Source organism: Neolamprologus multifasciatus, chromosome 10 (genome assembly GCF_963576455.1).
Source record: "Neolamprologus multifasciatus chromosome 10, fNeoMul1.2, whole genome shotgun sequence".
NCBI classification, from domain to species: Eukaryota; Metazoa; Chordata; class Actinopteri; order Cichliformes; family Cichlidae; genus Neolamprologus; species Neolamprologus multifasciatus.
The window spans coordinates 6,753,436-6,770,037 of NC_140448.1; the positions used below are offsets into that span (position 1 = coordinate 6,753,436).

Consider the following 16,602-nt stretch of genomic DNA (forward strand, 5'->3'; position numbering starts at 1 on the left):
ATTTGACAGAGTGGAGACTGCAAGCCAGGCTTTCTCAACCATTTAAAAAAAGGAGTTTATTGAACCATCAGAAAAATGTCTTTTAAAAAATTAATTACATTTTAATTTCCATGCATGACTTTTAATTTTTGTCATATTTGTTACATGTGGCATTTTGCTTAAAAATGTGCAATTTATTTAAGTTTTTCAGGGGTAAAAAGGATCACACTAATGATGTAGAAGTCTCAAAAACTCACAAAAAAACCCTGTATGTTACAAATATGACACACTAGGCGTTAAGGTGCTTAACCTTGTGGAAAGCCTTCTCGGAAGAGTTGAAGCTGTTATAGCTGCAAAGGGTGGACTGACATTATACTCAACTGATTCAATACAATTCTGTCATGAGAAGCTGTGTGTGGGAGGGAGGATAGGACCCAAAATGCAGGACCCAGAAGTGGGACTAAACTTGTCATCAGCTTTATTGCCAGAATTGCAGAATGCTATTACTATTTATTTAAGTTCTTTCTTTCAGATTGGTGCAGCGGCTGCAGTGATGCAGACGTTGTACCGGTCCATCATGGTGAAGAGAGCTGAGTGTAAAAGTGAAGCTCTCAATTTTCCCGGTCGATCTACTTCCCTACCCTCACCTGTGGTAATGAGCTGTGGGTAATGACCAAAAAAACGAGATTGCAGATACAAGCAGCAGAAATGGGCTTCCTCCGAAGGGTGGCTGGCCTCTCCCTTAGAGATAGAGTGGAAAATTCAGCCATCCGGGAGGGGCTCAGAGTAGAGCGCCTGCTCCTCCACATCGAAAGGAGCCATTTGAGGTGGTTTGGGCATCTGATAAGCCTCCTGGGCGCCTCTTATGTGAGGTGCTCCAGGCATGTCCCACCAGGAGGAGGCCCTGGGGCAGACCCAAGACACTTTGGAGAGATTATATCTTTCGGGTGGCCTGGGAATGCACTGGTGTTCCCCCAGATAAGCTGGAGGAGGTGGCTGCAGAGAGGGAGGTCTGGTCTTCTCTTATTAGGCTGCTGCCCCTGTACCCCGGCCCCGGATAAGCGGAAGAAGATGGATGGATGGATGGATGGATGGATGGATGGATGGATACTTTCCCTCCAAATAATTTGGAGGAAGCTGAGTTAACTTCAGCTTCCTCCAAACCATCAACAGATCTCTTAGACTGTATTGTTACAAGACTGCTCAAAGAAGTCCTACCATTAATTTATTCATCAATCTTAAATATGAAAAATCTCTTTCAGTTAATGAACTTTATGTTGGCAGTAATTAGACCATTACTTTAAAAGCCATCACTTGACCCAACTGTCTTGGCTAATTATAGGCCAATCTCCAACCCTCCTTTTAAACACCTAACTGATCCACAGAGGAATTTATTTATTTCAAGAGTTTCAGTCCGGCTTCAGATTTTCTTATGGACTATAACAGCAGACCCATATCTATGCATGTCCTACTAGACCTCAGGGCAGGTCTAGTAGTTATCGTCAACATAACTTGTTGTTAATAGTACCTTCATTGTTGCTCTCTCCCTCAGACTCTAGATGGATTTGTTTTTGTTGTTGCATCAGATGGAAAAATCATGTACATTTCAGAAACGGCATCAGTGCACCTTGGTCTGTCACAGGTAAGACAATCCACCTCAGCACTCTCTCATGTGGACTAGTATACCCAGGAATAAGTTTAGATTTTCTGAACCAAACAATCTGGAGAAAAATGTATAAGTAACATAGAAGCATGTGTCATGTAACAACTGAGTTTTCAACACACTTCAGACATGGCATAAATAGAGCACTCTTTTGTTTCTATATGAATTTAATGCATTTGTGCAACTAATCACTAAATGTTCCAAATGTGTGTGCTGCAGGTGGAGCTAACAGGAAACAGTATATTTGAGTACATCCACCCATCAGACCACGATGAGATGACAGCAGTGCTGAGTCTCCGCCAGGCCCCACAGCATCACTTCTTGCCAGGTACTTAAAGACCTTATGTCTCCATTGTGTGCCACACAGTGGTAGTTGATATTTTATTCTTGAAGTGAATTAACTGTTTGTTCTTCGATGCTGTCCATGCCTGGCTGCTCCTCTTGTCTCTCCCCCGGGTTGCGGTGTGCTACTGAAGTATGGGATGCATGATTAGAACTGTCTGTGTTGGCCAGCCTCCCATGGCACCATCTGTAACACCCCTCCTACTACAATGATGTTATGATGTGATATACATACAAAAGATATTTTAAAAATTTATAATATATGCCTAGGTTTGCAGAGGTCATTGATTGATTGATTGATTGACTGATTGACTGAATCTTTATTTTGAACATGTTGAAAAAGTACAACAACATAGAATTTGAAAACAACAACATAGAATTAAGAAAATGTGCCCCATGTTCGGATTGTGTGTACAACTCTGCCTCCTGTGAAAGGAAATCAGCTACAACTACCTGAGTCCACAGCCTATGGACCACCTTGAATTTAAAAGGCTGAAGTTTCAAAATCCACTGGGTGATCTGGGTGTTGGCATCTCTCATGCAACAGAGCCACTGCAGAGGGGTACAATCCAGCAGAGGGTGAATGGGCATCTCAGGAGGTAATAGCAAAGACAGTGTGCCGCCCACCAGATTGCCAAGCCCTCTTTTTCAACAGTACTATACCAGGTTTCTAGTTCCGACAGTTTCCAGCTGATGTACACAACTGGGCAGTTGACCGCCCCTTATCTGCTGACGGCAGGCCTCTGCTTTAGGTGTTAGTCTGCAGGATAAAAGAGAGGGAAAGGTTTGGTGTGTGGAGCAGTGGTTCCCCACAGAGAGCCTTCTTCACCTTCATGAAAGGCATTTTGCACTGCTCCATCCACTGGACCAGGTCTGGGGTAACCTTTCAGATGAAGTCAGTCAAGGGCCTTGTTGGCATCGCAAAGTTCAGAACAAACCACCAGGAATTGCCAGCCAGGCAGCCCTAATAGGGCTGAAATAGTGGAATAGGTGAATTTAGTACCTCCAGCCCCAACTCATCTCAATTATTTAGCACACTCGCCACATTGGGGTGATATATTTGTGTGGCAGCTCCTCTCTCTTACTGCACCAACTTGTGGTCAACATCCCCCACTTGCCATGTGACCAAATCTTAGAAATATGGTATCTAACCAGATTCTTACTCTGGATGGCATTACCTTGGCCTCCAGTAATGATGTGAAGAACCTTGGAGTCATTTTTGACCAGGACATGTCCTTCAACGCACATATTAAACAAATATGTAAGACTGCTTTCTTCCATTTGTGCAACATCTCTAAAGTTAGAAATATCCTGTCTCAGAGTGACGCTGAAAAACTAGTTCATGCATTTATTACTTCCAGGCTGGACGACTGTAATTCATTATTATCAGGAAGTCCTAAAAACTCGCTGAAAAGCCTTCAGCTAATCCAAAATGCTGCAGCAAGAGTCCTGACAGGGACTAGAAAGAGAGAGCAGATTTCTCCTGTTTTGGCTTCCTGTTAAATCCAGAATTCAAAATCCTGCTCCTCACATACAAGGTCTTAAATAATCAGGCCCCATCTTATCTTAATGACCTTGTAGTACCATATCACCCTATTAGAGCACTTCGCTCTCGCTCTGCAGGCCTACTTGTTGTTCCTCGAGTATTTAAAAGTAGAATGGGAGGCAGAGCCTTCAGTTTTCAGGCCCCTCTTCTGTGGAACCAGCTTCCAGTTTGGATTCAGGAGACAGACACTATCTCTACTTTTAAGATTAGGCTTAAAACTTTCCTTTTTGCTAAAGCATATAGTTAGGGCTGGACCAGGTGACCCTGAATCCTCCCTTAGTTATGCTGCAATAGACGTAGGCTGCCGGGGATTCCCATGATGCATTGAGTTTTTCCTTTCCAGTCACCTTTCTCACTCACTATGTATTAACAGACCTCTCTGCATTGAATCATATCTGTTATTAACCTCTGTCTCTCTTCCACAGCATGTCTTTTATCCAGTTTTCCTTCTCTCACCCCAACCAATCACAGCAGATGGCCGCCCCTCCCTGAGCCTGGTTCTACCGGAGGTTTCTTCCTGTTAAAAGGGAGTTTTTCCTTCCCACTGTCGCCAAAGTGCATGCTCATAGGGGGTCATATGATTGTTGGATTTTTCTCTGTACCTATGAAGCGCCTTGAGGTGACTGTTGTTGTGATTTGGCGCTATATAAATAAAATTGAATTGAATTGAATTGAGTAGATAAAGGTGAATGGCTTAAACATGAATTGAGCTGCAGTTTGGGGAAGGCCTCGGAGGGGACTGGCCGCAGCTCCTGGGCGTGGCAGATCCCCAAAGAAGGCATCCCCTAAAAGCAGTAATAACTGTGCTTTACAAAGGTCAAAGACCTCTGCAGTAATATAACTGGTAGTCAGGCTAACGAAGATAAGTAGCCCATGGCCTCAATAAGGTGGTGGAGGATTCCATAGAGTGGAGCAGGTGAGCTCGAAAAATTAGGAAGAAATTGCAGGAGAAGAGATGAAAGGAATTTCAAAATTACGAAAGACCTTGATAGATGATTAAGGGGAACCCTTCATCATGTAGCAACATGACTTGACTCAGAAATGAAGCTCTAACAGTGATGTATGCTGGGATTTTGAGACTAAGTAATGGTTTGAGGGATCATAAACGCTTAAGTGAGCTTGTCTAGGAGCAGAAGATGGAGAGGGGGTGCATGGCTGGTTAATTTGCTTTGGGTAAGGTAGCAATAACTACTGTGCCGATTTCAAAAGGGATGCCTTGAGGAATTATGCACATGGTGGAGTTCAGATCGCTTAAAAGGAGCGATAGAGGACAGAACCCGGCATCCCGGTGCCACAAGGATTTGCTGCTGCATTCTGCACAGGAGGGAACAAAACGGAGAAACTGTCATCCTGGTGTGAGGAATGTTTACTGCTGTGTTTGCAAATGACTGATATGGTGAAGGAGACTGGGCACCTGGTGCCAGGAATGTGCACTGCAGGGAAGCTGGCATCCCAGAAAGGAAAGCTTGCTGCTACATTTGTGACAGAGGGACAGAGTGAAGAGAAACTGGGATCCCGGAGCCAGAAAATGTTGCTACTTCAAATTGCAAAGGGGGGACAGTAGAGCAAAAAACTGGTATGAGAACTTGGCATCCCGGTCTCAGGAAGTTTTTTGTTTTTGTTTTGTGCAAACGACAGATAGCAGACAACTGACATCCTGAAGGCAGAAGGGTTCCCTGCTGCTTTTTGCAGTGATAGCTGCAGAGAAGCTTATTGCTGCATATGAGGGACAGAGAAATAGAACCTGGCATCCCGGTGCCAAAAGCTTGCTGCTGCATTTGCAAATACGTGAAGAGAACCAGGCATCCTGATGTCAAAAGCACTCTGCTTTGTTTGCAAAGGAGGGATAGAGAAAGAGAACCTGGCATCCTAGTGCTATAAAGCATGCTGCTGCATTTTGTGAATGATGAATATAGAAAGAACCTGGCATCCCAGTGCTAAAAGGGTTTGGTGCTGCTTTTTGCAATTATAGATGCAGAGAAATTGGCAACTCGTTGGGAGAGAAGCTTGCTGCTGCGCTTGCGAATGAGGGAAGAGAACCCGGAATCCTGGTGCCAAAAAGCATGCTGCATTTCCCAAAGGAGGGATAGAGAGAAGGGGAACTGGCAACCCGGTGCCTTTTTTTTTTTTTAAAACATTTGTGCAGAGAAAGTGGCAGCTCTGTGGTAGGAAGTTTGCTGCTGCAGTTTGCGGATGATGGATATAGAAAGAACCTGGCATCCCAGTGCCAGAAGGGTTCACTGTAATGAACCCTTCTGGCACTGGGATGCCAGGTTCTTTCTTTATCTATCATTCTCAAATGCAGCAGCAAGCTTTTCTACCAATGAGTTGCCCGTTTCTCTGTATCTGTATGATGTCTTCTGTCATTTCTTCTCTTTATTGAGCAATTCATTCAGGACAGTGTAGCCACTGTCAGGAATGAAATGTACATAATAGCTTAGCATCATTGTTCAGGTAACAATGAGTGTATGGTAGTTCAAAAAGCACTTGGTCCATAGCCTTTTGAAATACGCCTGGTGATGATGTTATCCCAAAGGGTAAACAATTAAAGCAGAATAGCTCTTTTTGAGTAGAAACTGTCAACTGCTCTTTGAATTCTCTTCTACATCAATCTATAGTTAGGCATTTGATAAGTCTAACTTACTGAAGCATTGGCCTCCTGCAAGGAATGCAAACAGTCCTCAATGTGTGGAATTGGGTACTTATCCATGCAGAGCTGTGTGTTGAGAGTGGCCTTGAACTCTCCATACAGTCTCACTGTGCCACCAGGTCAGCAGAGGGCAGCACAGTTGGCTTTAGGGACAGAACCATGGATGATGTCCACTGTGATTCTTGGATACCATGGACAGTTCTCACACAGAGTCCCTGTAACAACTACTCCTGCACCTATGAGTTTGTGAGGTCTCAGAATTCTGAATTATCTGGATGACTGGCTGGTCTGTGCAGTCTCAGGACAATAGTCTTGCAGCCATGTAGTTGTGCTCTTAGAACATGTCCAGCCTGTGGGTTGGTTTCTGAACTACCAAAAGAGCAAGCTCCACCCATCCCAGGTCACAACTTTTCTAGGTATGACTCTGGACTCCAACAGGGCCACTCAGACATTGGCTCGACCTCTTCAGGCTACACTTTTGGGTCAGCTGGGGAATGCTCTTTGCCTCATGGGCCTCATGGCATGTTCGGCAATGCCTTCTGAGCTTGGGCCTTTGCCCACAGCAGTCTCATCAGGCAGGGACTTTGGTGCCACAGAGGCTCCACTGAGCTCTCCACTTTTGAAGGTACTCTCAAATTAGAGCAGGGTTATGTGTTGGATATAAATGTGTTGGAGCTAATGGCTCTGTTCCTTGCACTCCAGCAGTTCCTGCTAAGACTGGGAGGCTATCATGTCATCATCAGTACAGACAGCACAGTAACTACAGTCACAGCAGCCTACATCAACAGGAAGGAGGCCTAGACTCTAACATCCTCTGCAAGCTGGAAACCAGGTTGTGACAAGCCAGCTCCTGGTTTGAAGGAAACTCCTGTCTTAGGTGAATGGAACACTATTCTCCCCTTTTCCACAGACTGATGTGTGGCCCCTGAGGAAAAGGCTCCTTTCCTTGTGGCTACCAGAACTGGTGGTACGAACTATGCAAGAGTCTATGCAAGAGCCCACTAGGACTGCCTACTTGTATCACTGGGGACTGTTTGGCCCCTGATGCATGGCCCACCAGATGGCCAACCATGAGGCTACAGTGGAGATCATCCTGCAGTTCTTGCAATCCTAACTGGAGGCATGCAAATCAGCAGTTACCCTGCGAGGTATTGTGGCATTGATCAAGACAGATTATATTGGTCACTCACCTCCAGCTGAGTGACCAATATGATCACTCATCCGGAGTGAATCAGAGGTGATTCATTTCCACTCAGTGGTAATGAATCATCTCCCAGTTTTAAAAGGTGCCCAGAGGGCGACAATTCACCAGTCTAGATCCCCACTTCCCCTATGGGATTTGGATTCAGACCTTTGTGCACTTCACCAACCTGCCTTCAAGCCTCAAGGATGCTGATTTGAACTGAATTTCCCTCAAAACAGCTGTTCTGATAGACATAACATTTTCCAGAAGGATTAGTGATTAGTCCATAAAGACTGTTGCAGGTTTTTACTGGAAGCAGCAGGGTTTATCCTCCGTTCCAACCCTACAGGCCAACCCAGGGCAGAAGACAGCCTGTACCAGGCTGCTCTGTGCTCTGTATGAGTCTTGACAGAGTGTATTAGGGGCACTCAGACCATTAGGAAGACTGATCAGCTTTTTACCTGTTTTAACTTTGGAGTCCTGGTAGACGCTTGTCAAAGGCCAGACTGTCTCACTGGGTTGTAGATGTCATGCAGCAGGCATATATATTTTTGGGTACTTCCTTCCCACTCATTTCCCATGCATATGGAATATGTAAAAGAATAGATATAGTCTCTTACTCAGAGAACCAAAGTTACAATGTAACCATACAATTCACAAAGAGCTATTAGCTATTAACTTGGTATATCTCAGCATGGTGTGTCATATATCCTAAAACAATGAGATAGCTGGACAAGTAGAAGACAAAACAATAGTGTACAGGAGATGAAAATGGGTCAAATTTATCTCTTTATGAAACAGAAAAAAATCCAGTGAAGACTTGACACGCAACCTGAGATATGTATCTGCCCCTTCCCTTGATCCATCTACTATTTGTTGAAGTCGCACCAGAAATAATCTCAGTGCAAGTCCGGCTGTCAAGAAGCCATTCTTAACCCTCTCAGGCTCAAATTAATTTTTTTTTTGCTAATGCACAACCAAGTCCTGCAGTGGTATTTCTGAGTAAAAAAACTCATAAAATATGTATGTGGGGTAATCAAGTTGTTAGTTTTTAACTGTTGCAAATCGGCAATGCCTGCCTTGAGAGGGTTAAGGAAGGGAAGCAAGGGAAATACCTGAAGTATGCCAAATTACACAAGCGATGGACTGAAAATCTGTGGCAACAAATCTTACAGAGTGATGAGTCTACCTTTGAAATTTCTAGTTCAAATCATTGTCAGAATCTACAGAGGGCAAAGGAAAATAAGTAAAACAGTGATTATCTGCAGCCATTTGTAAACACGGTGGGGGCTCAGTCATGGTTTTGGGGGTACAGCCAGTGGTGTTAAGGATCTTGTTATAGTTGATGATATTATGAACACAAAAGATACACCAAATGCTTGAATTTAGATCCGCAATGCAATTCAATACCTTCTGGAAAGCACCTGATTGGCAAGAGGTTTGTTTTTTAGCATGAAAATGATTCCAGAAATCTTGCCAATACAGTAAAAGCATACCTGGAAAGAAAAAGACAACGAAAGACCACCAGCTATGGATTGGCCTCTCCAGATCCCGGACTTCAATATTACTGAAGCAGTGTGATCGAGAATGGAACACAAAGTAGCCACCATCCACCATCCAAAGCTGTGCTTTGGATGTCCTTCCACAAACCTGCAAGCCTGGACACTATGCCTGTAAACTGCTTAAAGACAAAGAAAGCTTTCGTAAGAGCATTCCACCCCCACCCCAATTTTTTACTGTACTGTACTCCTAAGAAACTTGTCCCAGAGCTTTTGGACAGGATTATGGTAAGGTTGTGCAGTGGCAACTGGGTGAGAAATGGAAGTTGTTGAAGAAGTGTTAAAAATGGAACATAATATAAATTATATAACATGCGTAATGCCTCTGAACTATTTTTTGTCTGTTTCTTGACAGAGTATGAAATTGAGCGGTCCTTCTTCTTGAGGATGAAGTGTGTTCTTGCCAAACGAAATGCAGGGCTGACATGTGGAGGATATAAGGTATGTAAAGCCAGTGGATGACAAATCTGCCAACAAGGACACCAAAGTTCAGTGGGTGCGTTTGTTTCTAATTTCTTCCTATCTTGGTTCCTTTGTGACATGAAAATAATTTTCCTATTGATGATTTTCCAGTCCTTTTTAAGCATATTTTTTTAACGAAAAACAAAGACCCCCTTCCTTTGTAATAGATTTACTGACTGACTAACTGACTTGGATGTTCATGGTGTTTTGAATACAGTTCAGTGTATAGATTGTTCACAGACACACCGCACACATTGTGTGTTTGTGTCTTTAATGCTTGGATGAAAACCCATGTCCGCATGTACAACAATAAATGCTCTGTCTAGTCCCTTGAGATACTCTGTCAGGTTTTTACTCCAGCTGCCTTCATTGGCTTTTTGTTTGTGGGTCTCTCTGCCTTCAGTTTCATCTGAACTTATTGAAAGCAATGCTCCTTTTGCTTGAAATCAGATGACTTACTTTCCATTAACATATATTCAATTTTCTTGCCTTGCAAAACTCTTGGATTGCTTTTGTAGTATGCTATAGCACACAAGCTCCAGGGAACTTTAAAGCACACTTTTGTCCTATTTTGTCTCTATGAGCAAGCACCTGGTAACAGTAGGAATGAAAATCTCAATTTTAACAGGAAGAGGCCTCCAGTAGAACCTGGCTTAGGGAGGCAGCCATCTACCAGTTGGAGGCGAGGGGAGGGAGACTGGACAAAAGACATGCTGCAGAAAAGAGCCAGATTAATGATAATGAATTATTAAATGCAGTGTTACCTGGTCCAGCCCTAACTATATGCTTTAGCAAAAAGGAAAGTTTGAAGCCTAATCTTGAAAGTAGAGATAGTGTCTGTCTCCTGAATCCAAACTGGAAGCTGGTTCCACAGAAGAGGGGCCTGAAAACTGAAGGCTCTGCCTCCCATTCTACTTTTAAATACTCTAGGAACAACAAGTAGGCCTGCAGAGCGGGAGCGAAGTGCTCTGATGTCCATATCAGAGATGTAATCAGATTACTTTTTTCAAGTAACGAGTAAAGTAAGGGATTACTATTTCAAAAGCGGTAATTAGATTACCGTTACTTTCCCGTAGGAACGCTGCGTTACTGCGTTACTAAAACCGTGATTTTTTTGCGAGAATGTCTCATGACAGTGACATAAGCGAGTGCGACGTTCGTGACAACAGCTGTGTGCAGATCAACAATGGATCATATATCGAGTGCAGAGAGAGTATGAGCGTGCAGCGTTTAAAGCGTGGAAGTACTGACCTTACTTTGAGTTTGATTCCATAAAAAGTGACAAAAACATTAGTGTCCGTTGTGCGTGGGAAGAAAACTTCTTTTTACAGCGAAAAAACCCCTAAACTTCCGAGCAAGCAGCGAGTAGCTACGACGTAATGGGAAACTCACAGAGAAACTCGCGGATTCTTCCACTGACCGCTGCACACCTGCACCAGGGTAAACCTCCGCCTACCCCACTCCTGCTTTACAGGTGAAAACAGAGCAACAGGACCGCTGACTAAGTAATTAATTACTTTTGAAAATAAGTAATCAGTAAAGTAACGGGATTACTTTTTGGGGGAAGTAATCAGTAATTAGTTACTGATTACTTTTTTCAAGTAACTTGACCAACACTGGTCCACATGCATGTAAATGCTAAACAAACAGTTAATTATAAGCTTACTCATTAAGTCAAAAAGCTGCTGTTTTCTGTGTAAGGACTGCATGAATGTCAAACATTCTGACACTCATTTACACTGCAATGGATGCATCAAGGGCAACTCGGGTTCCAGTATCGTTCCCAAGGGTATGCAGCCTGGAGGAGTCGTGGAGGAGGCATGTGTTAGGTTAAATTTTATAAAAATATTTTAAAATTTATATTGTAGTAATATAGAAATTAAATTGAAATATTTGCATATTAAAATATTGAAAATATTAAATATTTATTACCATTATTACTACTACTATTGGAGCGGCACAGGAGGGTTGTTTTTTAATTGTTAAATGAACACATTTCACATTTTATTTTTGAGATACTGTATGTCTGAGAAGTTAACTTAAAAGGGGCACAATCAGTGCATCTGTGGCACACATATTTCTTGAGCATCCTCACTAGAGCCCAGATCAGATTCGACAAAAAGGAGCATGTGATCCACATGAAATGCACCCAAATACGAAAGCTGCATTTCACAGTGGAATCTGGGTGACTGTGATTTGAACATTATGGTTTGTTAAATGATAGTTTGCTACTTGGTTAAACAATGAAGTTTGATTTGGAAAAGTCGCAGCTCCTTTTGAATGCATTGACGTTTGTTTCCTACCGTTGTTTCCCAGGTCATCCACTGCAGTGGCTACCTGAAAGTGCGTCAGTACATGGTGGACATGGTGCTCTATGAATCATGCTATCAGACTATGGGCCTGGTAGCAGTTGGACACTCCCTGCCTCCCAGTGGTATCACTGAGATCAAACTCCATACTAACATGTTCATGTTCAGAGCCAGCCTGGACTTCAAGCTCATCTTTTTGGACATGAGGTAGGAGACATGTTGAGAAGGTGGGTAGATAAAGGAAAACCATGACATTATGATATTCTGTCTCCTGTTAAAACTCATCATCACAATAAATGAGCAACATAAAGATAAATCTAGTAATAAGGATTAACGCAGGTATAATACATTAAGCAATTAAAACGATATTCACTTGGTATATTGGTATATAAACTTAACAAAAAGCAATTTTAAAACATTTTAGGGCCATTAAATGAACATTATGATTCACTTCCAAATATGAATGTTCAACTCAGCCCTGACCTGTTATTCTTTCCTGGGGAGTCAGAGTGGCAGAGCTGACAGGCTACGAGCCTCAGGACCTGATAGACAAGACGCTTTACCACCACGTTCATGCCTGTGACATTTTCCATCTACGATACGCTCATCATTTATGTAAGTTTAAATATTTTCAGTGATATTTATGGTGGAGGATGGAGTGACTTATGTGTGAACATTTGTGAGGAGTTTAAAACATTGTCTTTGATTTGTATTTTGCATTTATAGCTTGATTAATGTTGTGTGTATTTGCCTTGAGGATGAAAAGTAGTTCAATCTGGTACAATGTTTTTGTGCATGGTTACTGACAAATAAATAATAATTTTAGATGCTAACTACATTAAAAGAACTAACCTAAAGATAATTACATAGGGAGATTTGACCAGTTTATCTCTGTGTTTACTACAGTGCTGGTGAAGGGTCAGGTCACCACCAAGTATTACCGCTTGCTATCAAAGCATGGAGGTTGGGTATGGGTGCAGAGTTACGCCACCATTGTCCACAACAGCCGTTCATCCAGACCTCACTGTATTGTCAGTGTGAACTACGTCCTCACGTGAGTCAGCAGCCTCCTTCTAAAATGTAAAACCTGCATGAAACAATGCAGACTATATACCTGTTTTATTGTACACAGTGACATTGAAAGCAAGGAACTACAGTTATCTGAAGATCAGAGTCAAGTCACTAAGTGTGGTGTAAGTCTCACTTCCTCTCAGGACCACAGCAGACAATTCAGAACCAAAGCAGTCAAGATGAAGACCAAACTAAGAGAAGCTCCCTATCTTGAGGTAGGACTTCCACGTGATCTAGTAATTATTAAGATTCCAGAGAAATATAGAAATAAATGAAATATTTCCTACCTTTCTTATAGCAAAAAATAATATATCAGTTTCATTACAGAAATATTAATATTGCAAACTACAAAACTAGGGAAACTGTGTTTGTGAGAGCCACCATACCAACTTTACTTTTAAATCACTTTAAAACAACCAGAAAGGACCAAAGTGGTGTACAGTAGAATAAATAGACACAGTAAAAAAAACAAAAAAACAATAACAACACATATCCACTCATACAAGCGTAAAAATAGAACATCCATACATCTTCTTTCACTTATCGGGTGGCAGGGGCAGCAGCTTAAACAGAGAAGCTCAGACCTCCGTCTCCCCGGCCACCTCCTGCAGCTTGCCCGGGATAAAACCAAGGCATTCCCAGGCCAGCCAAGAGATATAATCGCTCCAGCATGTCCTGGGACTGCTCTGGGCCTCCTCCCAGTGGGACTCACCCAAGAGGGGGCCAGGAGGTATCCTTGTCAGATGCCCGAACCACCTTAACTGGCTCCTTTCGATGTGGAGGAGCAGCAGCTCTATTCTGAGCCCCTGCCGGATGGCCGAACTCCTCAGGGCCACCCACCCATTGGAGAAGGCCTTTCCGCCGCTTCTATCCACGAACTCGTTCTTTCGGTCACTTCCTACAGCTCGTGACCATAGGTGAGGGTAGAGACATAAATCGACCGGTAAATTGAGAGCTTCGCTTTTACACTCAGCTCTCTTCACCACAATGGACCGGTACAGCATCTGCCTAATAAGAGAAGACCAGACCTCCCTCTCCCCGGCCACCTCCTCCAGCATGTCTGGGGGAACACCAAGGCATTCCCAGGCCAGCCGAGAGATATAATCTCTCCAAAGTGCCCTGGGTCTGCCCCGGGGCCTCCCCCTGGTGGGAGATGCCCAGAACAACTCAGCCAGGAGGTGCCCAGGAGGCATCCTTGTCAGATGCCCAAACCACCTCAACTGGCTCCTTGCAATGTGGAGGGGCAGCGGCTTTACTCTGAGCCCCTCCCGGATGGCCGAACTTCTCACCCTATCCTATCTGTAAGGGAGAGGCCAGCCACCCTTCGGAGGAAGCCTATTTCTGCTGCTTGTATCTGCGATCTCGTTCTTTCAGTCACTACCCACAGCTCGTGACCACAGACGAGAGAAGGGTTGTAGGTCAACCGGTAAATTGAGAGCTTCGCTTTTACACTCAGCTCTCTCTTCACCACGATGGACCGATATAGCCGCATCACTGCAGTTGCAGCACCAATCCATCTGTCAGTCTCCTGCTCCGTTCTCCCATCCATCCATCCATCCATCCATCCATCCATCCACTTCCACCTATCCGGGGCTGAAATGTGGGAGCAGCAGCCTAAGAAGAGAAGACCCGGCATACTTAAACTTCTCCAATTGGGGCAGGAACTCCTCCCTGACCCGGAGTGGGCACTCTATCCTTTTCTGACTGAAGAGGTTAGCCTCAGATTTGGAGGTGCTGATTCTCATTCCCACGGCTTCACAGTCAGCTGCCACCTGTTCCAGTGCGAGCTGGAGGCTATCACCTGATGAAGCAACAGAACCACATCATCTGCGAAAAGCAGAGATGAGATTCTGAGACCACCCAAATGAAAGCCTTCCGCCACTTGGCTACGTCTAGAAATTCTGTCCATAAAAAGTGCAAACATAATCTGTGACAAAGGGCAGGCCTGGCTGAGTCCATCGCCTAAGTTGGTCCGACTTAATGCCAGCTATGTGGACCAAGCTCTTGCAACAGTTGTTGGGCCAGACACCCCATACTCACGCATTTCCCATAGGACACTCTGAGGGACATGGTCAAATGAGTTCTCCAAGTCCACAAAACACATGTATACTGTTTGGACAAACTCCCATGCACCCTCAGATATCCTTGAGAGGGCAAAGAGCTGGTCCAGTGTTCCATGACCAGGACAAAAACCGTATTGTTACTCCTGTGTCCGAGATTTGACTAAGAGATGGACTCTATTTTCCAGCACCCTGGCAAAGACTTTCACAGGGAGGGTTAGGATGGTGATCCACCTATAGTTGAAACACATCTTTGGGTCCCCCTTCTCAAAGATGGGAACCACCACCCCAGTCTGCCAATCTCCTCTGTGAATCGCTACCTTGATTTGGTGGAGGGGTTTGTGAGTACCAGGGATCCCGGTGGCTATGTTGTTGGGGGGCTTTTGCCACCAGTACGGTCTCCCATGGCAAATTGGTCCTGGGTGAAGGACCAGATAAAGAACCATTCAAAACACTCTGAGTATAAGATCAAGGGAACAGTTCACCCTGCCAGCGATATGGTTACTGGCGCCGGGAGCCAGAGTCAGTGCGTGAAGTTGAGAGGTAGCAACTAGATGTAGTCGGGCTCACCTCAAAGCATGGCTTGGGCTCTGGAACCAGTCTCTTTGAGAGGGGCTGGATTCTGTCTCAGTCTGGAGTTGCCCTGGGTGAAAGGCGGTGGGCTGGGGTGATGGTGTTAAATTGGAGGACATCAACAGTGCATCTGGAATCTGGATCTGGGGGCAATCGTGGCTCAAGAGTTGGGAGTTCGCCTTGTAATCGGAAGGTTGCCGGTTCGAGCCCCGGCTTGGACAGTCTCGGTTGTTGTGTCCTTGGGCAAGATACTTCACCCATTGCCTACTGGTGGTGGTCAGAGGGCCCAGTGGCGCCAGTGTCCGGCAGCCACTGTCGCCTCTGTCAGTGCGCCCCAGGGTGGCTGTGGCTACAATGTAGCTGCCATCACCAGTGTATGAATGGGTGGATGACTGGATGTGTAAAGCGCTTTGGGGTCCTTAGGGCGCTATAAGGCGCTATACAAATACAGGCCATTTACCATCTGGAAAGCATTCTACTTCTTCCACATTTTGTCATGATACAGCCTTATTCTGCAATGGATTAAATTAGTTTTGACCTTAAAACAATACACACAATACCCCGTTTTGACAAAGTCCAAAACATTTGCTTTGAATTTTTGCAGATTTCTTAAAAATAAAAAGAACAAAACTATAACATGTACAAGTATTCACAGCCTATGCACGGAAAATGTTTGGCATTGAGTCTTTGGTACTCTTGGGGGCCGTGGATGGCACAGTTGTCCTGGTTCCATCTCTTTCTCCTTCCAGGTTTTTGGGGGCATCGCTACAGCTTCCCACCCTCATTATCAAGTATATGTGTGATAAAGACATATATATATATACACACACTCTCTCTCTCTCTCTCTCTCTCTCTCTCTCTCTCTCTCTCTCTCACTATAGGTAGCCGAGTATTTTCTAATTTTTGTGTTCCAGGTGCTGTGTGTTTGGAGGGTTTTTTGTTATATTTTTATTTTATTTATTTTTATTTTTTTAATATAGCCTCTATATTATTTTTTGTCTTGCCTTATACATCATCATACTATACTACATATAATGTAATAACTGAAATAACATAAATAGAAATTAATTAGTAAACAAATAAAGATTCAGATGAACAAGAGTATTCATAGCTTTTGCTCAGTACTTTGTTGAAACACCTGTGGCAGCAATGACACACTCATATCTTTTTGAGATGTAACAAGTCTGGCAAACCTATTTTGGGGG

General features: G+C 43.9%; 1 protein-coding gene across 1 annotated transcript in view; it reads left to right on the plus strand.

Annotated features, from left to right (window-relative positions):
* The window catches only part of sim2 (SIM bHLH transcription factor 2), a 44,594-nt gene that overhangs the window by 17,880 nt on the left and 10,112 nt on the right, over positions 1-16,602 (plus strand). Inside the window, exons 3-9 of the mRNA XM_085173660.1 lie at positions 1,532-1,621; positions 1,862-1,970; positions 9,278-9,363; positions 11,701-11,900; positions 12,202-12,308; positions 12,600-12,747; positions 12,826-12,979. Of these exons, the coding sequence (XP_085029786.1) occupies positions 1,532-1,621; positions 1,862-1,970; positions 9,278-9,363; positions 11,701-11,900; positions 12,202-12,308; positions 12,600-12,747; positions 12,826-12,979 (894 nt within the window). The remainder of the gene's footprint in view (positions 1-1,531; positions 1,622-1,861; positions 1,971-9,277; positions 9,364-11,700; positions 11,901-12,201; positions 12,309-12,599; positions 12,748-12,825; positions 12,980-16,602) is intronic.